This window comes from Chrysochloris asiatica, unplaced genomic scaffold, assembly GCF_000296735.1.
Source record: "Chrysochloris asiatica unplaced genomic scaffold, ChrAsi1.0 scaffold00001, whole genome shotgun sequence".
NCBI lineage: Eukaryota > Metazoa > Chordata > Mammalia > Afrosoricida > Chrysochloridae > Chrysochloris > Chrysochloris asiatica.
This window is the reverse complement of record NW_006408519.1, coordinates 52,957,181-52,983,968: the sequence shown is the minus strand read 5'-3', so window position 1 is coordinate 52,983,968 and position 26,788 is coordinate 52,957,181. Positions and strand designations below refer to the sequence as shown.

Genomic DNA, 26,788 nt, shown 5'->3' with positions numbered 1-26,788 from the left:
CACTTTTTCAAGGGAGTGCCTGAGGGCCAGACGCAGGGTGAGGGGGACCACCTACCTCCACCATGACCTGGAGACCCTGAGGAGTCATGTTCCGACGAAGGAGACTTGTCAGCAGGTCCTCTAGAGCATGGACCGTGTCCAAGTACAGGGCCTGGAGGAGGAATGTGAGGCTACCACCTTCCCTGAGTGACTGCCCGCAGTACAAGGAAGGGGACGGTTAGGGTACACACCTCTCGGTCACTGGCATCGTCCCCACTGGGCTCTGGCAACAGGGCCATGACACTGAGCAGGCAGCTGTGGGCCAGGTCTGCCCGAACCTGCTCTTCCAATGGTGGTTCCAGGGAACTGAGCAGCCAGTCAAGGGGCTGCCAGGGGGTCAACACAGAGCCCCGCGTACTCATATCCACCTCAGGCCCAGGCCCAGGGCGGCACCCCACTTCCCAGAGTGTGCACACATGCCAAGACACACCTGCATGCACACAACCAGACCAGGAGAAAGGATACACGAGGAGCGTGCAGGCCATCATGGTCTTCTTCCGCAGGGGTGTCCTCATCACATCTGGGGGTTCTGCCCGGATGAAGTCCTACATGGGCAACACCAAGCTCTCAGCTCCCACACAGACCTCCACCGCCAGCCTCGTGCCCGCACTGCCCATCCCATGCTCTCACCAACATGTGCGCCACCAGCTCTTTCTTCCGTGACAAGTGGAAGACACTAGCCTGTGTGCTGCCACAGATGGCCTGGCTGACCATGCAGATACTCCGGACGAGACACAGCTTCAGGGCCGGGTCCTGGGGGAACAGCATGCTGCAGGGGCCACCCCATCCTGTACCCACATGGTGACCCCCCACCAGCAGTGCAATCCATTCTGAAAAGACCCTGAGCAGTGAGTGGCCTTTGGCCTGCCCAAAGCCACCCATGGTCAGAGAACTATGTATGACGCCCTGGACTCAGTTCTGCCGTCCGCACCTTGGAGGCCTGGATCTCAGCCTAGGGCTCTGCCCACTAGCTGTCCCCAGCAGGAAACAGGAAAACTCCTGCTTGTATGGCCACCAGGCCCCATGAGGTCAGAAAGGGAGCGAAGACAGTTCTGAGGGCATGGGTGAGCTCGCCTGGGGCACCTAGGGGTCCAGAGGTCGCGGTTCTGTGTGCCATGGAGACTAGGAGGCCCCTCAGAACAGGCCCAGATGCTGTTTCTCTCGCTCCCAGCCTGCAGCAGACCGGAAGAAGGACCCCACCCCGATGTGGGGCTTTAGCCATTTGAGGAGGCTGTGGTTCGCCGGGTTAGTGCCAGAGAGAGTCCAGAAGGGAAATCGTTAGTGGGACCGAGAGAGGCTGGGGACAGAGCCAGAAGCAGCAGAGCACTGGGGCCACGAGATGCCCAAGGGGAGTGGCTGCTGCTGAGGAAAGCAGCGATACGTAGTCCCCGCAGTGCTGATGGAGAACCTTCTGTGGGCTGGGACCAGAGGCCCCAGTGCACGCCCCCTGGCTTCTGCCCTGCAGCCCCCGACCAAGCAGAGGAGAGAGAGCCGGGAGGCAGAGTCTCCCCGGGCTCTGAGCACTGTACCTTGGTTTCTACCTTTATCCCTAGAACCTGAACAAAAGAAAGCGGGAGGGTTACAGGTGAAACTGCGTGAGCCCCCCCCCAGGGCAGTACCTGGCCCACCTTGGTGTTAAAGTACTGGAACATGTTGCGGAGGATGTCGGCCTCCACCCGGGCCAGCACCAGCTCACGAGGAGCCTGTACAGCCACCTGCCCATAGCACAGGATCAGGGCGCTCTTCATCTTCTCCACCTCGCTCTCGCTCCGGTCCTGGGGGCAGTGGGTGGTACAACTCTGACTACACCGGGAGCCCTGCCCAGTCCACGCCCCTGAGTCCACCAGCAATGGCAGAGGCATGGCTGACCTCAGGGATGCTGCCCGTCCCACCAGGCCCGAGACAGTGCCCTCTGCTGGAAAGCAGGAGGAAGTGGGGCAAGATCTAGGTGTCTGCTCTCCTGCCCGTCCTCAATCACAGTTGGCATTCTGGGCTTGCAGAGTGGTCACACGCTTGATGGCCACCAGGGGGCAGAGGGAGCAGCACAGTCTCTAGACCCTGCTCCTCCCTGCTCTCCTCTGCCTGGAAGAAGCCCACGCCCACTCCAACTAGGGTCTAGGTATGGCAACCTCCACGAAGCACTAGGACAAGGGATCCCATTCATCCACACCTTGAAAATGCTTAAGATGCCGATGGACTTCCTGAACACGTCAGAGCGTACAAAGTCCTCCAGTTGAGCCAGGGTATCATCCAGGTGAGAGATGGCACAGATGCCGAAGCAGCAGGCCAGGCCCTGGGGAGGTCACATGGGGCTCACACGGGGCACGCATGCACACACATGCATGTGCGTGCACACACACATTAGCCTGAAGACCGGCTGGCCACAGCAGGGAAGGGCACAAAGGGCAGTGGCAGCCCCACTCTTGTCTGGAGGCTTCTCCTGCACCAGCCTGCAGAGGTTGGGTGCCTACGCCCACTTCCCAGGAGAGGCCTGGAGCAGCTGAAGAGTGGTATCTCAGGAGCGTGCACGCGCACGCACACACACACACATACACACACACAAGAGCGCCCAGGAGCACCTCACGCTCTGCCTCCTCCTGGTATCTGGCCGTCTCCAACAGCTCCTGAAGGCGTTTCCTCACCACCTCCTGACTGGTCACGGCGCCCAGGGTGGTCCCTATACATTTGTACAGGAAGTTCTGGAGGAAAATACAGAGGAGGACAGTGTGCAGTGCTGAGCCACACCGGGCACAGGATGGGGGGGGGGGGGCAATATTCTCAGTAACAACTTGGTGGTGGCCACTACAGCCCTGAAAAGGCACCAGGGGGTCACAGCAGGCCTGGCCCAGAGCCAGACTGCCGGATGGGAGCTGCTGATTTCTAACCCATTCTGGAACAGGATCTGGTCCCTAGAGACAGCGTGGAGGCCACACCTTCTCCCCGGGGGCTCCGTCATGACAGGGCAGCTGTCTGCACATCTCCAGGCTCAGCTGGCAGACCCATGTGTTGTCAGACACGACAGCCAAAGTGTCCCGCAGGAACTGTGTTTGAGAAGAGACGCAGGTGAGGACACATCTTAGGACAGCTGCCTGAGTTGTTGTGTTAAGTGTCACTGAGTCAGTTCTGACCCACAGTGACCATGGACAGGGTTTCCAAGGAGCAGCTGGTGAACTTGAACCACAGACCTGGCAGTTCAAACCGACTCTGCAGTCCAGCGCATTAACCCCTAGCGGGCGGAGTGGTCCCCCGGGCAGGCTCCCCTGTCTCTCACCATCAAGAGCTTTTCCTCCCATTCCGGCCGTGACAGGGTCTTCTCCGTGTGTTCTGAAACAAACGGACCCGTAGGCACCGGCACAGGCCAGCCACCATCCAGCCCCCGGCTGCCGGCCCAGCTGCCCAGGTAACAGGGACAGGCGTACTATCCTGACACCTGAGGAAGGCACTCAGCAACCGACACAATCCCATAGCACCTCGGGCCTCACCATCTAGGTGCTGCAACAGTGGGGGCACGGTGGTTTCCCACCTGGAGCCCAGCAGAGGGTGGACATGATGATGGAGGACATGCAGTAGTCGCAGTGAGGCCGCCCCTCGGCTGTCCCCCACGTAGGGGTCAGAGGACACCACCTGTGAAGGTGTATAAAGGAGCACTCTAGCCAAGGGGCGTAACCCACCTTCATGCCTGTGGTTCCAGGCCTGCCTCACTCCCTGGCCCAGAACCGGGACTGGGACCGGTACTGACCAGCAGCCTGGTGGTTAGGGCGTAGGGTGACGGAAGATTCCCTGAAACAAGAAGAGGACAAGGTGCCATCACATGAGAACACAGCCCAGCACCAAGCCCCCTGGACCCGAGGGCAGGGCAATACTGGATGAGGAACGCGTCAAGCCAGCCGCAGGGCGCCAGGCAGCACGCACGCACCGCTGGCTTCGTACTGGATGAAGAAGGCGTCGGCCCCAGCTTCCTGTCTCTTCAGGGCCAGGTGTGCCAGGCTCCGGCACAGCGGGGTTAGCGCCCCGGTGAAGCGTACAGGTGTGAGAAACTCGAGCAGGTATGGCCAGAGTACCTGGGGACAGAGGGCCGGGTCTGTGGACAGGTTGGTGGAGCAGTCGCCTGCAGACAGGCATTGTAGGTGCGGATGGCCAGGCAAGCTGAGGTACAACTCCCACCAGAACGGCAGGTCCGACAGGAAGCACACAGAGGCCCTTCCCCTCTGGAGGCCACTGTGACCCACACATCCCTGTCCAGGGGACTCCTCAAGAAATTCAAGCAGGGCAGAGAGGACAGCAGTACACAGTCTGCCACCGAGAGGTCTGCCATGTTCACAAAGAGTTACGTGAACCCTCTCTTCATCCTGCTAGGAGACAGGGGCCGAGAGGGTCCCACACAGCTCGCCAGAACAAGCTGCCTACTGACCACCAGCACCCTTCATGGTCAACTGAGCCAGGGTCCAAAGAGAGGGGGGTGGGTGACAAGCAGATGGGATCCCCACATGGGCGAGAGCTCCACAGGAAAGTGGGGAGACCCTGTGCTAGAGGCTGTACCCGAATGGGGCAGTGCCCTGTGGGCTGGCGGGGCACACTCACGTCACTCATCCTGTCCACAGTGGTGCTGATGAGGTAGAGGGTACTGACGCTGATGGCGCGCACGCTGTCTGCAGTCAGGTCCTCGCCTCCCAGGCCTTGCCTCTCGGGCTGGGGGGAAGTGGTGGTGTGTGTGGTGAGCCTGCCCTTTCACTCTTCACAGCCAGGTCAGGTAGCCAGGGGGTCAGGGACACACACAGAAACCACCTCCTGTGCTGGCTTCCCCCCAAGGTGGGCTGGCAAAAGTGAAGGGCGCCAAGAGCTCCCGTCTCAGGCGGCGTCTCTTGGCACGGGAGGCACAGATAACGTGGGCATGGCACCACAGAAGTGCTGCCGCATCCCTAGTAGCAGCCGTCCACCTCAGCAGAGGCAGGGTCCAACGCCTGGCTCGGGGAGCTTTCTCCATAAGGGTGCCGTGAGGCATGCCACCCACGAGATGTGTCAGGTGAGAACCCCAGTGAACATGATCCTGTGTGGAAACCAGGTGTTTGCAGATGGAAATCAGTTCGGTTCACTAGAGATCACGCTGCAGCGTGTTGTTGTTAATTGCCGTCGAGTCAGTTCTGACTCCAAGTGACTCTGTTTAGGGTTTCTGCGGTGCAGCTGGTGGGTCAGTAGTCCAGCACTGCACCAGGATGGTGGGAGACCCATCAAAAGGACACAGGGAGGGAGAGGACTGAATTTCTGGAAGGTGAGGTGATGGAAAAATCTAGAAACTGGTGATGGTGGCAGAACATGGTGACCGAAGTCCGTGCCACTGCATCATGCAAGCAAACAATGTCCAAGTGGCCAATGTTTTATTGTAGACACTGGACCACAATTAAAACGGGGGGTGGGGGGGAGGCCAGGAGTCATGGCGATGGGGCTTCCACTGGCCAAGTCTGGGAGCATCAGAGCCCCCAAACCGCTAACAGGGACATCAAAAGATCACCGCAGGAGGTCGGTACCCCAAGGCCACAGGAAGACATGTATGGAATACACACGCATCAACAGGAATGTGTGAGCAACATAGGAGTCCAACATGTGAATGCACGGACATATGAGCATGTGTGTGGAACAAGATGTGTCCGTATAAATAAGGACCTGGTAAAGTAGAGGGTCAGTGACAAAGAGGAAGACATGAAGACGGCACAGGGCTCAGACATAACAAAGGAGTCAGACCTGACTCAATGACACCTAACAACAACATAGGTGAGAATGTATACATATGTGAAAATATTAACATATATACATAAGAATAAATGAACATAGAGGGTGTGAGCATAAGAACACATAAATGCATGTATGTATGAACAGACATGTGTGACTATAGAGATGAATGTGTGGGTGCATGACCATGCAAACATGTGAGTGTTATATATGAATATAGAGACATGTGAGTGTATGAACATGACCAGGAAAATGTCTGTATTACAGCATGGTATGAAAGGATAAGCGTAGGAAAACTAACAGTGAGTTTGAGATTCGAGAATAAAACTTGTGGGTAAAAGTGTCATGAGTAAGAGGCTCGAGGATCTCCCTCCAAACCACTGCTTAGTTACCAGAGAGTTCCTAGTCATTTCCCTAGCACCCACCAAGCAACCTAACAGCCTCGTCCACGAGCCTGCAGTGTGAGGACTGCAGGCCGTACAACACACCCTCGGAATCCCCGGCCAACACCCCACTGGAATCTCCTCGCCAGCAAACACCAGCCAGACCTCACCAGAGGGGCAGTCTGCAAAACAGCTGCTCCATACTCCAAAAAGGTCCAAGGTCCAGAAGCACAAAGAAAGGAGGCAGAAGAGACACAACACGAAATACAATGCGTGGCTTGGGACTGGACCCCAGACCAGAAAGAAGCTATAAAGGACAGGACACAAATGACCTGCTGATGAGATACGGACAAGGACAGCACGGTCTCACGTGAAACGTTCTGATTCTGACAGCTGTACCACGGTCATGTAGGAGATGATTTTTATTCTTAGGAAAGAAATACCAACGTATTCAGTACTTAGGGACTTTCAGGGGGAAAATGTCAGCAGCTTACTCTTAAATGACACGTGCACGTACATGCGCATGAGTATAAGATATAAAACGAGTGCCGTAACACAAAGACTTCACAAGAAACCGAACCTGCATACCCAGATGCCTAATGACTACAGATGCCAAGACTCTGAACAAAATACCAGTAAACTGAGTCCAGCAACACGTAAAGAGGACTATGGACTGTACCCCAGGAATGCCAGCATGGGCCAACATCCAAGGTCAATTCATGTGACATACTTTATCACTAGAAAAAAGAACAAAACCTACATGAGTCTTACTAACTAAAAACAGAAAAAGCAGCTGACAAAATCCAACATGAGAAAAACATTTGACAAACCAGAACCTCCTCTACCTGACGAAAGGTGTCTATGACAAATCCACAGCGGATGTCAAGTCAGCCGTGGTCGGGAAAGACCAGACACGTTCACTTTAAGAAAAGGACAGGACAAGAATGTCCACTTGTGCTATTTGTATTCAACATTCTACTAGGGACTCTGACCAAGTAAAGTATTTCTATATGCAGATGACATGATCTTGTACACAGAAAACCTTAAGGAGTTCATTAAAAACGAGAACTAATACACGAGTTAGCCAAGTTGTAGTATACTCGAGTTCTATGAAAAGGCAAGCGTGTTTCTATACAGCAGCAATGAGCAAACTGAAAATGAAATGAAGGAAATAACTACATTTACAACAGCACCAAAAAGAATATAATAGGAACGAATTTAACAAAGGAAGTGCAAAACATATACTCTGAAAACTACAAAACACTGTTGAAGGAAATCAAAGACGACTTAAGGAAATGGAGAGTCATCCCAAGGCCATGGATCGACAGAATTAATGTTGCTAAAATGGTGACATTCCCCCAATTCATCTGGAGATGCAACACCAATGTCTATAAAAATCCCAGCTGGCTTTGCAGACACTGACACAGAGTGGCAAAGAAAAGATACAGGATTACATCTCAAGGGTTAAAGTTCCTTTTAAGGATTAATTAACTATTTAAATACATTGTAAAAATCATAAAACCATGTCTCACTGAAAAGTAACGAAAGCAGTTAAGTACCAAAAACTGAGCAGTAATAAAATTTCCCTTGAAAGCATCCTAACTCCAACCTAAGTGCAGATGTGTGTGTGCCTGTGTGTCTAGCAAGGCTTCAACACCCTGTGGACGAGCGCTCATATCCTGGCAGTCGGGTCCTCCGCTGAGCCCCTCAGGGAACCCCCACTTCAGAAGCCTGCATGCCAAGTTTCAAATATGTCGGCAAGGGAGGACTGGTCAGCATATAAGCTACCAGATAATAGAAATAAACTTTTATCCGTGGTGTTGTTAAGTGCCATCGAGTCAATGACAACTCATAGGGACCCTGTACAGGGTTTCCAAGGGGAAGCTGGTGAGCTTGAACTGCCAACCTTATGGTGTAAATCAACTTTGTAGTCCAGAGCATTAACCCACAGCGCCACAAGAAAACCCTACGGAGCTGTCCTCTACCATTTAGGCCCCTGTGAGTTGGAATCAATTCAATGGCAGTAAATTTGGTTGTGGCTGGAGTGTCCAGTTCCAGGCTCTGGGCATAAAAAGGCATTAAAAAGATGAAATCATGCTTTGTTAAAAAAGAAAACTCAATTTTATGCCCACAAACCCAACGACTTAGGCGACAGGAGAAAGCCCTGCAAAGGCAGTGTGCTCACAGAGGTAGAGCGTTAGAAGGCCTGCTTGCACGGCTGACCTGTGGATGGAATCCCAAACTTGGAACTGAAACATCAGCTAAGCATGAAGACGCTTTGGGCAGTCTGAGGCACTGAGCACCTGGCAGAGTTCCTATGTGTGCAGCCCCCGGTGATGGGCATTCCTGGGTGGCCTGTGTGTCTCCCCAGTACACCCGTCTGAGGAGGTGGCTCTTCCACTCACTGGAATAAACTTGAGTCCTGGAGTCCTTAGAGGCAAATCAGCAACCATGGACGAGATCCTGGGATCCGTGAGCAGACACTCAAGTACCCTGAGGAAGCTCCGGCTCCTAAGACACTGACTGCCTCCAGGAGTAGGAACTTCCCAACAAAGAAACCTTCAGGCCAATTTCACAAGGATTTAGGGAAGCAGTAACTCTTCACAGACCCTTTCAGAAATTCAACTCTTGTAAGGAACCCTGGTGTGGCACTGTAGGGTATACACTGAACTGCAAGGTTGGTGGCTCAAACTCACCAGCCACTCCTGGGAAACGTTATACATGAACCAACTGGATGGTACTTAACAACAACAAATCAGGCTTTGGGGTTCTGGTAGAATAAGACTGAACTTCTAGCCTCAAGGTTCAAACCTACCAGCCGCTCCTGAGAACCCCTACAAAGGGCCACTGTGAATGAGAACCAATTTGATGGCACTTAAAACAATCACATTCTAGGCAGATATGGCAAACAAAATGTACACCAAACTTTCTCATGAAGAGATGTAAGAATTCACAACAAAATAGTAACATCAATTTCAGCAACAGACCATCGAATCAGCTCCTACCCACAGTGACCCTGTATAGGGTTTCCAAGGAGCAGCTGGTGCGCTTGAACCACCAATCTCGCAGTTTAAACTGGCTTTGCAGTCTGGTGCATTAACCCACAGCGCCACCCCAAGACTACATCATAACCAACTACACGTGCAACTTAATTAAAACAACAATGAAACCCTAACCCATGGGAATGGCCAAGAAAACACAACAGAGAGCACTGACCGGGCACTGACCGGGATTTGGAATAAGAAGAGTCGCCCCACAAACAGGAGGGTCTCATCCCCAGGGACACCCTCTGCTCATACTTGTGAAAGCTCCTTTATTAAGCACAAAGGGATGAAACACCCACAGAGGGGAGTGGTGGTCATCAACAGAACCCCACCTTCCATGAGGTACACCCAACCCCAGTTATCACCTCATGCATGCACATCCACCCCACCTAGCAGCGGAGACCAGCTGTGACCATGATGCTGAGCAGGTTTCAGCCCCATCTACAGCCAGCCACCAACAGTAGCCAGAAGGCCACATGCACACCCAGCTTGCTGGCCTCCACTGCTCCGTTCTGGGGACCAACCACAGTGTTCACAGGGCCGCACAAGCTGTCCTTTGCAAGCCTTAACACCAGTTTGGTGACATCCAAATAGAAATGCCCAGAGTGGCTGCAGAATGGGATAGCTCCCAGTGACAGGAACCAGACCCCACTGGGTCACAGCTCCCGACTCCCAACTGGAGGAGGGACCTCACCTGCGGCTCCGGGGGCAGTGCGCACTGCTGCACAATGTACTCCACCATGGCCAGGCCTCCGGGCTGCTGCAGGTAGCCGTGGTGGGCCATGGCGCTGACCACCTGCACCACTGCCCGCTTCACCTGCAGGGATGAAGAGGAGCAGACAGGGTCTGAGCCAATGCTCCCCCATCCCCACCTGCACTTGCATCCACCTAACCCTACATTCCGCCTCTACATCTGCTTCCTGTCCACTCCCTACACTCCACAGGGACTCGCCCCAGCTGGGCTCATGCTCAGGTCTTTAGGGGACAGCTGCTCCTACCCCCAAGACCCCCTACATGACGCCAGCCCAGCTCAGCATGGCCACCCTCTTGTCCCTCAGCTCGTAGGGAGGGGTGACCTGCAGTCCTGGACAGTCTGCCCAGAGCCCCCATACGCCACTGTTGGAGAGCACAGTCGGCATTGTCCCAACCCGGGCTCTCCTTGCTGCAGAGATGGATGCAGGCCCGACCCCATGCTGCCCACCCTCCGGAGCCTTCTCCTGCCCCAGCACAGCCCACACGCATGGCCCCAGAGCAGCCAATGGCAGCACAAGGCTATGTGGACTGAGGGCTCCGGGTCACTGACCCTGCTGGAGAAAGCGGGCGGACTCCAGCAGGGTGGGAGGCCTCTCTGGGGAACAGGCTGGTCCCGGTGTCCCCCTCCCCTCGCACCTCGCACTGTGCTGACTACTACCTTGTTGTTGGTGTCCAGAAGGGGGAGTCGCATGGAGGACAGGATGAAAAGCTTCCGGACTTCCATCTGAGCAGCTGCAAGAGACCACCCCCGACAGGTGGCTCAGTCCCCACCCTTGATGCAGACCGACCACTGAAAGTCCAGGTCCCATCTCTACACTACTGGCTAGAGGAGCCAGAAGCATGTCCTCTACCTTGGTTACCCGGGGGCAGCGTGGTCCCCTCACGGGCTCTTTAAGGCTCGCTGCCCTGCACCTTTGAAGGAGCACCTGGGATCTGCAGCTCTGGGATCACCAGACTTCCTTGTAGCTTCAATGGCACAATTTCGGCTGTGGCCTGCCTGTCTCCTGCTTATCCCCCATGGGCTCAGCTCTGGAAGTGCTCACACTTCACAGCTTGGTGGGCCAGCGAGCAGCTGTTGCAGGCACTGAGTTGCAGCCACAAGCCCCTGCCTGCCTCTACAGCCTTAAAGACATCAACCCTTCCGAGCTGGCCCGTACTGTCTCAGCTTGCTGCTCCCAGATAGGTAATGCACAGAGAAGGTACCAACTAGTGGCCGGGCTCACCAGCACCCATGATGCCAGCCTTCAAAGCAGGGCACTGAGCCCTTGGGTCTAATCACGAGCAGACACAGAGACACAAGGAAAGTACACAAATTAACGGGCAAGGACCAGAAGTGTCCACGTCATGAAAGACCAAAGGAAAAACAATGTTGGGAATGATTCTTGACGCCAAGAGTCTGAAGAGCCAGTCAGTCCCCGTGGGCCCTGTCTCTCAGGGGGGACCTGTGAGAACAGACCGTGTGTGACAAGATGGCTACGTCACACTCCAGGCAGAGCCATCAGGGGCATGGCACTGGACCTCTGGGTGACAGCAGGCTGTTCTTTATGTTTTCCCTACAACTTTTCAAAACACCTGAAACTTGAAAATCCAGCTGCTGGGCACACTTTCCAAGGCATTCGGAGCATAACATTATTTGTCACTTCAGTGATGTGACCCTCACCGGCTGAGTTGATGACGTGTCTCAGGACCTGCAGGGAGCCCACGCGGATCCGCTCGTTGCTGGTTTCCACTTTGGGCAGGAGGAAGGCCAGCAGGCGGTCAGGGGCAAAGCAGGCTGCAAAAATTCACAATAAGCACATACACAGACCAATTCCTCAGATATGTGTGTGTGCCTGTCACCAGACCAGCCCTGGGCTTGGAGCCTACAACCTCACCCCCACCCAAGGAAGACCACTGCTCAGCTTCCCAGGAGAGAGGGGTCAGTTCTTTGCCCAGTCCTGCCTCAGGCCAACAGGGAAACATCTCTGCCTGCTTCGCTCACAGGGAACAAGTCGCCAAAGGTCCAATCCAGTTGGTGCAGCTAGACCAGAGCCCCCAATGACCAGACTCACCCTGAGGAAACGAAGGAGCTCTGCACACAGGTCTGGGCACCACTCTGCTCAGGACCAATGGCCCTGCAGTGCCCACTCATCGGGAGTGCCCTCTGGCCAGGATGGGTGGGAGTGGGGATACATAGTCTTTTTTTTTTTTTTTATTTAAAAGTTTTTATTGTGAACTGAGTGATAGTGGACATGGGAGAACATCGGTTTTACACCATCATTTCATTGCAATGATTACAATCTCCTCCGTGCATCATCATCCAACAGTATTTGTTTCCACTCCCTCTGTTTGTTTCTTTGTTTTTTGGGGGGGATGTACACAAAAACACTCAGAATCATTTAAACAACCAAAGGGCACATTCTGTAAGCCTGCCACCAGCACTCAGTCTTTCTCTTTCCATGAGTCTAGGGTCCTCATCTCTGCCTGTATCTCTGGTGTTGCACGCTGCTTCTCTGGATAGGGTCCCACATTCCGTTTGTGCTCTTCTCCCTTGAAGGTCGTAGGGTCCTCTGTTTCTGGACTATAAGATTAACTCCTCCCCTCTCATTGTTACACAACTTCTACCTTTACAGTTGTGACAGTCACAATTAGTCATGATAACAATTACTCACTATTGAATCATAAGCATCTTTTATCCCCATCTCTTTTCACCAGACCCATTTAAACAAGATGAAAACTATTCAGTGGGGACTCTACCTTCCCTGCACACTCTGAAACTAAACTTCCTCTTGAAACCTTGTAAGCCAGTCACTTCGAGTCTTTAGGGGATACATATTCTTGAGGGCACACTAGAGCTTCTCATGTGACAGGGTGGCTAAGGGGCCCCCCCGCCCCTACACCTGCTCACCCATCACAGTGAAGCAGCGCAGCACTTCCTTCTGGTTGCTGATCACCATGGGGCTAGATGAGTCCACTGGCACGCAGATCTGCTCCAAAGACAAAGGGCAGAGTCACTGAGGGAGGAGAAGTTGCGAGACGGGTAAGGGGAGCATCTAGGAAAGCCATTCCCCAATCCCTACCCTCATCCCAGCACCATAAGGACAAACTCTCAAGAGAGGGTGATTTATAGAGAAGACCGATTCTAGGACAGTCACTTCGGTAACAAGTTCACACCAGGCTGCAGCAGCCTACACTTGGGGCTTCCCTGGAGGCTCCACCTCCTCTCACCACATGCCAGCTCTGTGGTGACACCCTGGCTCACTGTCTGTCCCCAGTGTCACAGCATAGGACACAACAGCGGCTAACTCTGCATTACATGCTGCCGTTCTTTAATGATACCCACAGGAGACAGTCGGTGAAAGCCTTAGAACACACAACATACAATCAATCAAATACAAATACAACACAAGGTCCCAGAGACAATAGACAATTTTAGCTCACACAAAGAAACAAGAGAGAACTGCTCAAACAAGTGACCAAGATGCAGCGCCAGAAAAATGTTTCTGAGAAAGAAAAGGTAATGGAACTAACTGAAAAAGAATTCAAAAGAATGATACTTAGGTACCGTTCAAAGGATTGACAGAAAGATCACTGAATGTAAGGAAAATATAATAAAAACTTTAGAAGAATTCAGAAAAACACTACAACAACAAACAGATAAAATAAATGCAAATTTTCAAACAATACAAAACCTACTATTAGAAATCCCTAAGCTGAATACTGAGATCTCAGAAATGGACAGGACACTGAAAGGGCAAAGGAGGAGATTCGAAGCAACAGAAGCCCCAGTTAGTAAGCCTGAAGATACAGCTCTCAATGCTAGTATGCTAGAAGAGCAATCAGAAAATAGACTGAAAAAGTCTGAAGAGAGCCTACGATTTATGTGGACCCCATGAAGAAGAACCACTTCACAGTGATCACAATTCCAGAAGAAGAAGAGTCAGTAAAAAGCACAGAAAAAAATGTCCAAAAGTTGTTGGAAGAGAATTTCCTTAATATGAAAGATGAGTGGATAAGCATACACAAGAAGCTCAATGAATCCCAAACACAACAGATCCCCAAAGAAAATCACCAACACATATCATACGCAAACTTTCAAAATAAAAGTCAAAGCCATAATCAAACTCTCCAAAATCAAAGAAAAGGAAAGAATCCTGAAGGCAGCTTGGGAACAATGAAACCTTCCCTAACAAAGGAGAACCAATAAGATTAAACTCTGATTTCTCAGCAGAAACCATGCAAGCAAGATGGCAACGGGGAGACATACGCAAAACTCCGAAAGAAAAATACGCCAACCAAGAATTCCTCACATATGAAGGCAAAATTAGAACACTGCAGATAAACAGAAATTAATGGAATTGGTAACAATCAGACCACCTTTACAAAAAGTACTAACGGAAAGCCTTAGGACTAAGAACCAACAACATTAGACAGTAACTGGAGATTGACATACACGGTAAAACCACCCAGAATTCTATTCAGATAGTTTCCAAAATAAAACAAATCTACAAGACTGAGAATAGGGAATCAGAGAGATAAATTTATAACCAAGACAGTTACAAAGCAAAAGGTAGGAAAAGTACAGTTACACAATTCCAAATTGCAAGAAAGTCAAGTAGATTTCCAAGATAAAAAAACTGTTTTAAATTGGGGACGAGATTAATAAATTACAGGATAACCTCAAAGAAAATGAATACACTTCCACATCAAATCAAGAAATAGGACAACCGTGAAGTGTTTGTAAATATTAAAACAGTAGTGAGAAATTGACAATAAAACACAGGAAAAAAAAATGAACTCCGCACAGAAAAATATATGGAACGAAGACGACAGCATCACCACACACAAAACACACACACACCAAAGTAATATATGGAACGAAGACGACAGCATCACCACACACAAAACACACACACACCAAAGTAATATATGGAACGAAAAAAACAACATCACTACACACAAAACACACACACATACCTAAATAATATATGGAACGAAGAAGACAGCGTCACCACACACAACACACGCACATACCAAAATAATGTCAGCCAATTCACACCTGTCCATAACTACACTAAATGTCATTGGATTAAATGCACCAGTCAAGAGCCAGAGAGTAACAGAATATGCTGACTACAAGAGACACACCTGGCACAAAGGCAGAAATAGATTCAGAATCATGGAAGGGAAAGAGACCTTGGATAAGCTAAGCACTGCTTAAGAAGAACAAAGTGGGAGGCCTCGACCACATGGCCACAGTGGTCCCAACAGCCTGGCACTGGTGCAATGAAGGACAGACATCAATGGAACAGAACTGAGAACCCAGAAGTAAATCCAGCTACATGCAGTCAGCTGACCTTTGATAAGAAAGAGCCAATGTACATTAAATAGGAAAGAAGTAGCCTCCTCAAACAAATGGTGCCGGAAAAACTGGAGATCGATTCGCAAAAGAATGAAACAAACCCCATAACTCACACCATATACAAAAAGTAACTTAACGTGGATTAAAGATGGAAATGTAAATCCCAGAACTATAAAGATCATCAATGAAAAAACGGGGACAAACTTAAGGGTTCTAATACATGGCATACATAAACTATCAAACATGGCAAAAAAACACATAAAAAATAAAGGACAAAATAGATGTTTGGTACATACTAAAAATTAGAAACTTATGTGCATCAAAAGACTTCACCAAAAGAGTAAAAAGGGAGCCCACAGACTGGGGGAAACATTTGTTTTTAAATGACGTATCAGACAAAGGACTAATCTCTAAAAATGTACAGGAAACTACAACACCTCTACAAGAAAAAGACAAATAACCCAATTAAAAATGGGCACAGGACATGTACATCCACTTCACCAAGGAGGTGATCCGGGCAATCAACAAACATATGAAGAAATGTTCACGATCACTAGCCATTAGAGAGATGCAAATCAAAACAACAATGAGATAGATATCATCTTACACAACAAAGATAAAAAAAAAATAGAGGACAATAAATGCTGGTGAGGATGTGGAGAGACTGGGACACTCCTGCATTGCTGGTGGGACTGCAAAATGGTCCAACCTCTCTGGAAAGCAATACGGCACTTCCTCAGAAAGTTGAAATTGAGATACATTATGATCCAGCAATTTCTCTACTTGGTATTTACCCACAAGAAATACAAGCTATAACACGAGTAAATAAATGCACACCAATGTTCAAAGCAGCACTATTTACCATAGCAAAAAGATGGAGACAGCCTAAGTGCCCATCAACTGAAGAATGGATAAACAAACTGTGGTACATGCACACAATGGAATATTATGCTACCTTGAAGAATAACAAGGAAGCAGCAAGCCACCACATAACATGGATGAACCTTGAGGACATTAGGCTGAGTGAAATCAGTCACAAAAGGAGAAATACTGCATAGGGCCATTACTGTAAAAAGATTAAGATTAAAAAGAACCCACCCTAAAAGGGGGGGAAAAAAATCTTTGCTGATCACCAGGATGTACGGGATAAGGTGAGGGGAAGGAGGGGAAGATGGAGCATAGGGTAAGGAATAGATACAGGATAGCTTGGGTGCTGGGGTGGGGGTGGAGGGCAACCCACCAGAAGGAGGAGGGGAATGGAAGAACAAAGCCGACAGGAGAACAGTTAGGCAAGTTTGCATGGGCTAAGTGGACTGAGGTAAATGATGTCTGCACAACCTTGGAACAAGGGTGCTGGGATACAGGGACTGAGGCATGGTGTGAATGGGCAAAAACAGGGAAAATAATGTTAAGATGCTTGGCTTGTCTGTTGAATCTTGGTTTCCCTTGCCTACCATTGTAAAACAGATACTTGAGGGGGAGATAAAGGAATACCAGAAACATCACCATAGAAAGCTTATTAAGTCTGTCTTCAGCCTATGACTGATTGGAATATCTAAAAGGGGGCTAGAACTTGCCCAGTGAAGGAGGCTTCCTGTGGAGCCTTTGCATTGCATTAAAACCATAGGTAGAATCCTGAACTGCACCCAGAAAATTCTGAGGTGGGAAATTTCCACTTGAATGGACTAGCAGACCAGCCTGGAGCAGCTAGAAAAATAGAAGATACTTCTTGAAAGTAAGAACGGTAGGAAAAATCAAAACCAGTAACGGCAGTCTGACGACTACTACACAAAAAAGCAAGCTGTTCGCCCAGGAGCCATCAAGGCAAGTGGTCGGGTCCCCTCAGAGCAAAACCCCTTCCAAGACTAAGACTCAAGAGGAATACATGAGCAGGCATGTGGTCTGGCTGGTGACCACGTTGGTCACCGATAAGGGGAAGTGGGGAGGAAAAATAGCAATGAAGCTGTAAGCTAAGTCTGACCATGTTCAATAGACCCCTTTGAACCCGGGTTGAGACCTAGTTGGCCAGCAGTATGGCAAGACCTGGGGATTCCTAGGCCCAGAGACAGTGACATGGCCACGAGGACTAGAGTGGAGAGTGAAGCCTCCAGCTGATATGAAGTGAGGCGAGATGCACAAGAACACCCATACTTGCAGATAGTACCCACTTGACCTGGCTTCAATGGTTGCATGATCAGAACTTGACTATTAGAAGAAATAAGAAGAAAAAAACCAAGTAATTCGCTACAATTTGATGAACTTGACCTATATTTATGGATGCAGTAGCTCAAAAGACAGAACAAATATTTACAACAAGGATCATTCCCACACCCTCAGTACACAGGGTTAACAGGGATGGGCAACTTACACACTGGCTACCCAAAATGGGGGGCTACAAAGGCAAGAAGTGATTGGCTTACAAGCTTTCAAGAGGGAGCCTAGTTCCTGAGGTTACAGGCGAAGGTAGAATCTCTACTGAGTGGTTTCCAATCTGTTGGGACGGGGCTGATGAAAGGCGGTGGGGATAAGAATCTTGTGATACACAATAGTGAATCATTGCTATCAGGACTGATTGTGAGGAGTGGAAATGTAAAGGTAGATGTTTTATAACAAGAGGGGAGTGGTTGACTTTGCAGTTCAGGAGCGGAGGTCCCTGGGACCATCAAGGGAGAAAAATGGAGTGCAGGACCCTACCCAGAGAAGCAGTGATGCCTGAGATGGAGGCAGAGACGATGATGTGAAAAGATGGAGCTGCTGGGGACTCTGGACTCAGGGAGGGAGAGTGGCTGTGTGCTGATGGGGGGTGGGGGGGGGGGGGGGGGGGCAAGCATGCGGGGTGTGTCCTTTGGTTGTTTGATGATGCATGGAGGGGATTGTAATCATTGCAATGAAACGAAATATGATAGGATGAATGTAAAGCTGGTGTTCTCCCATGTAAACATGTAAACTATAACATAATTCACAATAAAAGCTTAAAAAAATGGGCAATATGAAAATAAACTTTGTTGCTGTTGTAAAAAAAAAAAAATGTGCATAGGTGCGGGAAGCGATTCCACTTTTGCCGCTTGACACAGTCCCTGCGAAAAGAGAAACATCATGCAAAGCAAATAATTCTCTGGAAGGGCATCCTCTATCCTCCCTTTAGGATAAGTCTGAATTCACTTGTAAAAATGTATGATATTGTCATATTCGTGGCCTTTCTGTGAGCTCTGCAGACCTTAGGAAGAAACCTGTCTGGCTACAATTGTTTCACCTTCACTGGGTTGAATTCAAAGAGAATTGTATGAGTTACTCCCTTTCACAGAAAACCTAAGTACAAAGCAACTGCATTTATTAGATCACAAAAGCAGATAACAAACTAAAGCTGACTGATCCCTATAGACCTCACTTAAATCAATTACCAGCCAGAATTCACAAACCCCCACTATTACATACAGGCACTCACGTCAATAGGCAGAGAATAGTGAACATAAGTGAAAAGTGGTCAAAATTTAATAATCTACATTTCCTGCAGCAATTAGCCATGTTGGGCCTTATATGCCTCATAGCCTCAAAAGAAAGAAACAGGAATACTGTGGTTAAGCAATTTAATGAATATTTTAGAAAAAATAATTAAGTAGATGTTAGTAATGCTTTTACTATAGAAAATAGTAGTACATCATGTAGAAGATGATAATTAGTAGAAACATTAAAGTAGTGTAGCCATTGATGATTAATAGAAACTTATATTACTAAGAGGATGTAATCAGGGGTCTGATAAGTGGAAATGATCTGTGTAAATTCCCACTTGATCTTTTAGTGGGAATAAGAAGAAACAATTTATCACTTACGTAGGAGAGGAGATGATGTCAAAAGAAAAAATGCTTAATGGTTAGAAAATGAACAGGATATTGGAAAGGTCAGGTTGGACATCATAGAAATACTTTTGTTAAGGTTGTATAATCACAGGGTGAAGGAATGTTGTGATTAAAACTGTGTAATAATTCAAGGGGAAAATCAAAGTATCAAATCATTATGTACTGTGCAATTTTAAGTATAAAAATAAAGACTTGCTGAGCCGGGCCAGAGAGAGCTCCATCAGCCAACTAAGCGAAGACTCCTCCCATTGCTTTCACTTTCGCCGACTCCGCGTCTCCTCTCGTGTCTCACGACCCTGCGAGAGCTGGACTCCCGCACACAGGACATGAATAAACACTTCACCACAAAAGACATTCAAGCAGCTAACAACATATGAAGATATGTTCACGATCTTTAGCCATTAGAGAAGCAAATCAAAACAACAAGGGGGTATCATCTCAAACCAGCAGCCACAGCAAAGTTCAAAACAGCCAAGAACAGATGCTGGCGAGCGTGTGGAGAGACTGGGACCCTCCTACATTGCTGTAGAACTGCAAATCGGTTCAACCACTCTGGAAAATGGAACTAGAAATACCTTGTGACCCAGCAATCCCTCTACTTGGTATATTTGTTGTTGTTGTTATGTGCTGTGCAGTCGGTTCCGACTCATAGCGACCCTGTAACAGGGTTTCCGAGACTGTAAATCTTTACAGGAACAGAAAGCCTCATCTTTCTCCCATGAACAGCTGATAGTTTTGAACTGCTGACCTTGAGGTTAGCAGCCCAATTTGTAACCACTACGCTACCAGAGCTCCTCCTACTTGGTATATAGGCACAAGAAACATGAGCCAGAAGACGAGTAGATAATTGCACAGCACTGTTCATCGCAACAGCAGAAAGATGGAGACAACCTAAGTGCCCATCAACAGAAGAAAGAATAAACAAACTGCTACATCCACACAATGGAATACCTTAAAGAGCAACGATGAAGCTGCAAAACCCCTCATAACATGGATGAGCCCTGAGTTTATATGCTGAGTAAAATTAGTCAGGCACAAAAGGACAGATATTGCATAAAATCATTATTGTAAAAACTTAAAATTTCCATACTCAAAGAATAATTCTTTGTGGGTTACCAGGGGTGAAAGGGAGGGGATAGTAACTCACCGGTCAGGGGATAGACATAATTTGGGTGGGGGGAGGGCAATAAATAGGAGGAGGACAATGCACAAGAAGGGGAAGGGGGTCTAGGAACGGGATGATAGGGGAAGACTTTGGGAGGTATGCAAGGGCTAAATGGGATAGAGGTAGATTGTGATGTATTCACAGCCTTGGAAAACCAAGGCTCTATGATAGAGGGATTAAGACAGTCTGGGTAAAGGAGGAGAAATACTGTTAAGGTGCTTGACTGTTTTGCGAATATGAGGCTCCCTTGCCTACTAGTATTATACAGACATTTAAGTGGGATAGAAAGGATTATTGGGGAAGATAATTACAGAAAGCTTGTAAGCCCATCTTCAGCCTATACTGACTGGATTAACTAAAAGGGGACTAAAATGAGCCCAGAGAAACAGGCTGTTAAGTCTTTGTGGAGTAGGGGGCCTTAAGTGGAATCCTAAGCCCCATCCAGAACCTTTGGAGGTGGGACATTCCCAGTATTAATCCAGAATGGCTAGAGGAATAGAGGATATTTCTTGAAAGGAAGATCAATAGGGGAAGGAAAAAAAAAAAAAAAGATGGTTTAGCTATGATGTTATCAAGCAAGCTGTTTGCCTGGGAGCCAGCAAGGCAAGAAAAGTCAGCCCATCAGGGTAACCTCTTTCTATGACTGAAACTCAAAGGGAACAGTCTTATACGCTCACTGGTGACGAAACTTGTGAGTGGAACTGGGGGAAATATGCAAAGAAGACATGGGCTGAGATTGGTCATGTTCCCTAGATGCCCCATGCCCTTGAGATGAGGGAGAGGAGAGGATGGGCTGGCTGAGAGCTAGAGTGAAGAATGAAGCAGCCAGCTGGTCTGAAGAAGGGGGAGGTGTGTGACAAGTCCCAAACTTGTAGACAGTACTCGTTTGATCTAGTTTGGATGGCTTGCTGACCAGATGAAGACAAAAGTATGATGCAGAGAGCAAGCATCTGAACCTCTGCTTATGAATGAAGGTTGCTGCCCCAAATTCCAACCGAATAGGAAAGAGTCTTCATATCAAAGATCAAGTACACTGGGTTGGCAGGGACAGGCAACTTAGATTTTGGCTATCGAAATTGAAGGCTATAAAGGCATGAAGTGGCTGGCTTACAAGCTTTCATGACGGTGCTTAGTGTCAGAATGAAGAGTGTAAAACAGAAACCCTACTGAGTAGTTTTCTTCTTGTCCAGATAGGTCTGGTGATGAGGGGGTTAGGATTTTATGATTTAATTGTGAGTAATTGTTAGTAGGCATAATGGTGATTCTCACAACTGTAAATGTAGAAGAGTTATAACTAAACGGGGGAATAGTTAATCTGTCATTTCAGGAACAGGAGACTCTAGGACCATGAAGAAGAACATGAGAGGAGCGAGGGAGCCTAACCAGAAAAGCAGCGACAACAGAGATGGTGGCAGAGACGATGAGAGAGAGATACAGGAACAGAGGACTAAATAAAGGCAGTGTGCCTGTGGGCAGGAGGCTGGCTTGCAAAATGTGTCCTTTGGACATTAAAATGAATATATATTTTCAATGTGGTATGAGGACATAAGAAAAAAAATAGAGGTAAACACTGTTGGCTGAGGGTGTGTGGAGGGGATTGTAATCATTACAATGATTTGCTGAATGTAAAATTGATGATCTGCCCTGTATACCTACACTCACTCAATACACAATAAAAGCTTTAAAAAAAGAGAGAAAAAAATAGACTTCAAGGCAAAAACAAGAATAAGAGACAAAGAAGTACATTATTTCATGATTAAAGGGTCAACTGAACAAGAGGACATGACCATAATAAATATGTATGCTCCCAATGAAAGAGCCTCAAAAGATAGAAATCAAATTCTAATAGAACTGGAGAAATAAACCATTCTACAATAACAGATCTTAATACACCATTTTTGATAAAGGACAGAACTAGAAAGGAGCTCAACAAAGACACTGAAGAACTAAACAACACAATCAGCTAACTTGACCTCATTGATACAAAGCACTAAACTCAACAACAGCACAACACACATTCTTTTCCAGTGCACAGGGAACATTCTCTGGAACAGACCATGTTAGGCTACAAAGCAAGCCCCAATAAATTTTTTGTTGTTGTTAAGTGCCTTGGAGTCGGTTCCAACTCATAGTGACCCTGTACAGGGTTTCTAAGGAGTGGCTGGTGGGTTTGAACTGCTAACCTTGTGGCTCAAATTGATCTTGTGGTCTAGTGCATGATCCTCTAATGCCACACCAGGTCTCTTTCAGATCACAGTGCTATAAAACGAGAAACCAACAATAGGAAGACCAAGGAAACAAAATCAAATATATGGAAACTGAGTAACACTCTGCTTAAAAGCTACTTGTGTAACAGAACAAATAAAAATCGAAATTAATAAAATTCTTTGATTTAAATGAGAAAAAATTCCTTGCTTCAAATGAGAACACAAACACAATAAATCACAACCTCTGGGGCTAAGCAAAAGCAATGTTTACAGAACAATTTATAGCAATAAATTCACCCATCCAAAAAGAAGAAAGAACCAAAGTTAACATTTCCAAAATTTAGAAAAAGAGCAACAAAGTCAGTCTGCTGTCACAAGAAGAAAATAAATAATAAAGAACAGAAATAAAAAAATTAGAAAACAGAAAAATAATAGAAAGAATGGAAAGAATCAACAAGAAGTTGGTTCCTTGAAAAGATTAACAAAATTGACAAACCATTGGCAAATCTAACAAAAGAAAAGAAGATGCAAGTAACAGGCATACAAAACTATAGGCAAATGTCACAACAGAACCAGCAGAGATAAAAAGGGCAATTTAACAATATTATGAAGAACTGTACTCCAATAAATTTGAAAATATAGGAGAAATGACTACATTTTCAGAAAAACATGACCTACCTAAATTAACACAGATTGAAGCAGAAAACTTAAACAGACCTATAACTAAAGAAGAAATTTATCAGGTAATCAAAAACTCCCAACAACAACAACAAAAGTCCAGACCCAGATGGCGTTCCTGGTGAATTTGACCAAACATTCAGAGGAGAGTTGGCACCAGCTCTACTCAAAATATTCCAGAACACAGAAAAGGATGGAAAACTTCCCAATGCATTTTATGAAGCAAGCATAACCCTCATACCATAACCAGTCAAAGGCATCACTAAATAAGCTAATTATATACTTATACCCTCATGAACACAGATATAAAAATTCTATGTTCCTAGCCAATAGGATTCAACAACATTTAAAAAAAAAAAAAAAAGAATGCATCATGACCAACTGGGGGATTCCTCCCAGGGACACAGAAGGAACAGAATCCACCATAAAAACAAAATCCTGGATAAAAACACTCAATAAAGTAGGGATAGAAGGGAAATTTCCTCAACATAGTTAAGAGCATATATATAAATCCAACAGTCAACATCACTCTCAATGGAGAGAAACGGAAACCCTACCCTTTGTGCACAGGAACCAACCAGACAAGGATGCCCTGTATCACCACTCCTATTCATATCGTGTTGGGAATCTTATCCAGAGCTATAAGGCAAGAATGTGGAATTAAAGACATCCAAAATGGCAAAGAAGTAAAATTCTCTCTATATGCTGATGATATGATTCTATACACTGAAAATCCTGAAGACTCAGCAAAAAAATTATTAGAACTTATTGAAGATTCATCAAAGTATCAGTATAAAAAGATCAACATACAAAGATTCCTCTATACTAAAAGGAAAAGTAAATTAGGAAAACAATACCATTTACTATAGCCACCCAAAAGATGAAATATTTAGGAACAAATCTAACCAGAGAAACAAAAAGACTTATACAAAGAAAACTACAAAACACTACTACAAGAAACCAAAAATAGACTTACAAAAATGGAAGAACATACCATGCTCAAGGACAGGAAGACATAGCATTGTGAAAATGTCAACACTACCCAAGGCAATCTTTAGATAATAATGCAATCCCAATCCAGAGTCCAACGTCATTCTTTAAAGAGATGGAAAAATGATCTGGAAAAATGATCACTAACTTTATATGGAAAGGATAGAGACCTTGGATAAACAAAGCACTGCTTAAGAAGAACACAGTTGCAGGCCTCACTACCTGATCTTAAAACTTACTGCACAGCCACAGTGGTGACGACCTGGTACTGCCACACTGAATAGTATATAGATGAATGGAACAGAATTAAGAACCCAGAAGTAAATCCATCCACATACTGTCAGCTGATCGTCAACAAATACATACATACTTACACACAGAAATACAAAACCATGGCGTCCTGGTGTGGTGCTGTGGGTTAATGCACTGGACTGCAAGGTCAAATTGAACTGCAATCTGTGATTCAAGCTCACCAGCTGCTCCCTGGAAACCCTATACAGCTCTGGAGCTCTGGTAACGTAGAGGTTATGAGTTGGGCTGCTAACCCCAAGTTCTGCAGTTCAAAACCACCAGCTGTTCTGTGGGAGAAAGATAAGACTTTCTGCTCCCGCAAAGATTTACAGCCTCAGAAACACTCTACAGTGTGACTAAGAGTTGGAACCAACCGACTCCACAGCACATAACTACCACTACATACATACATACATATATACATAATACACATACCCAAGTACATCTGTACATATACACCCATTCATTGTTGTTGTTGTTGTTGTTAAGTGCCATCGAGTCGGGTCCGACCCATAGCGACCCTGTACAGGGTTTCCGAGGGTGTAAATATATATATATATCCATTCCTCCCATACTTATTCAGCCTGTGTCTCTATCCATATAAGTACCTGCAGAACACTGTTGTTCCAAGGCTGTGTATTTATTACGTTACCTCAATCCTCTTTAGCCCTTGCATACCTCCTTGTGTCTTCATCAATCTCCCTATTCTTACATCTTGCTCTCCCATCGCTTGAGTTAACACGTGTCTACCATCTAGTTGGAGTCTTAGGGTGGTGCTGTAGGATCAGCACTGGACTGCTAACCACAACGTTACCGGTTCAAACACCCCATCTGCTTCTTGGAAACCCTACACAGGGTCGCCATGAGTCAAAATTGACTCGGCAACACTTAACAACAATAACACCCTCTAGCCAGGAAATTTTTGAATCCTGGTGTGATGCTGTGGGTTAATGTGTCAGACTGCAAAGCTGTTTGAACTGCAAGGTCAGTGTTTCAAGCTCACCAGCTGCTCCTTGGAAACCCTATACAGGGTCGCTATGGGTCGGGATCAACTCGATGGCACTTAACAACAAGCAGCCAGTGAATTATTCTCTCTTCCCTCCCAACTTTGCTAACCATCAAAGAGTGTTTCTTTTAGTATGAAAACCTTTTCTTGACTCTTTACAAAGTGGTCTCATATAATATTTGCTCTTTTGTCATGGAGGCGTTTCACTCCACATGATGTCCTCCAGGCTCAATCCACGCTGTGAGGGGTTTTACAGATCCATCTTTATTCTTCCACGTTGCATAGTATTCCAGTGTGTGTTCACACCAACATGTTTCTCCATTCTTCCAGTGATGGGCATTGATGTTTTCTCTATCTCTTTGCTACTGTGAATAGTGCTGCTGATGATAAACATCAGAATGTATGTATCTATCTGTGCCCTGACTTAGTTCTTGTGGATCTATACCAAGTAGACTCATACAGTATTTCTATCACCAACTATCTGAGGAAGTGCCATACTGTTTTCCACAATGGATGAAACATTTGACAGTCCCACTAACAGTGTAGGAGGGTCCCAGTCTCTCCACACCTTTGCCAGCATTTGTTGTTTTCTGTTTTTTTGAGACCTTTGCTAATAATGGTGATTTATTGAATGTAAAATTGATGATCTTGTCTATAGACCTTCATTCAATTCAAACAACAGATTAAAAAAAGGAGAGAGAGCAGAATGGATAAGAAAACAGGATCCTTCAATATGCTGTCTACAAGAGACATCAAAAAGATAGAGACAGTCTAAATGCCCATCAACAAAAGAATGGTTAAACAAACTTTGGTGCATACACAGAGTGTGGTACTATACAACCTTGAATAATGATGAATCTGCAAAACACTTCACAACGTGGATGATCCTGGAGGACATTATGTTGAGTGAATTAGTCAATCACAAAAGGACAAACACTGTATAAGACCAATGTTGTAAAAAGTTAAGAACAGGTTTCCTTGATAAAAGAAATAATCTATGACGGTTTGAGCATGAGGGGGAGAAGGGAAAATTATTCATGGGCCAGAGGGTAGACACATGCTAACATGGGTGAAAGGGTAGGCAATATACAACAAGAGGAAGGTTAGCAGAGGAAAGATGGAAGGTAGCAGAAGACACAAGGAGGAATGCAATGTTAAAGTGACAGACTTAAATACTCTTAACTCTTGGTACATGGATGGGATTACAACCATTGTAATGAATCAAACTATATGGTTTGTTAACTGTAAAACTGATGATCTGCTTTGTAAGCCTTCACTCAATTAACAATAAAAAGTTAAAAAAAAAA

General features: G+C 46.9%; 1 protein-coding gene across 2 annotated transcripts in view; it reads right to left on the bottom strand.

Moving 5' to 3' along the window:
* The window catches only part of MROH1 (maestro heat-like repeat family member 1), a 60,314-nt gene that overhangs the window by 21,188 nt on the left and 12,338 nt on the right, over positions 1-26,788 (bottom strand). The window contains exons 9-26 of one of the 2 annotated variants that reach the window (XM_006830773.1): positions 12,834-12,912; positions 11,607-11,720; positions 10,605-10,678; positions 9,888-10,010; positions 4,621-4,728; positions 3,956-4,100; positions 3,779-3,819; positions 3,522-3,663; positions 3,311-3,363; positions 2,973-3,080; positions 2,619-2,738; positions 2,210-2,332; positions 1,668-1,814; positions 1,569-1,595; positions 670-792; positions 505-584; positions 204-345; positions 56-151 (exon numbers count right to left, since the gene is read on the bottom strand). In XM_006830773.1, the coding sequence (XP_006830836.1) occupies positions 56-151; positions 204-345; positions 505-584; positions 670-792; positions 1,569-1,595; positions 1,668-1,814; positions 2,210-2,332; positions 2,619-2,738; positions 2,973-3,080; positions 3,311-3,363; positions 3,522-3,663; positions 3,779-3,819; positions 3,956-4,100; positions 4,621-4,728; positions 9,888-10,010; positions 10,605-10,678; positions 11,607-11,720; positions 12,834-12,912 (1,845 nt within the window). The remainder of the gene's footprint in view (positions 1-55; positions 152-203; positions 346-504; positions 585-669; positions 793-1,568; positions 1,596-1,667; positions 1,815-2,209; positions 2,333-2,618; positions 2,739-2,972; positions 3,081-3,310; positions 3,364-3,521; positions 3,664-3,778; positions 3,820-3,955; positions 4,101-4,620; positions 4,729-9,887; positions 10,011-10,604; positions 10,679-11,606; positions 11,721-12,833; positions 12,913-26,788) is intronic. The other variant, XM_006830774.1, reaches the window with a different exon arrangement.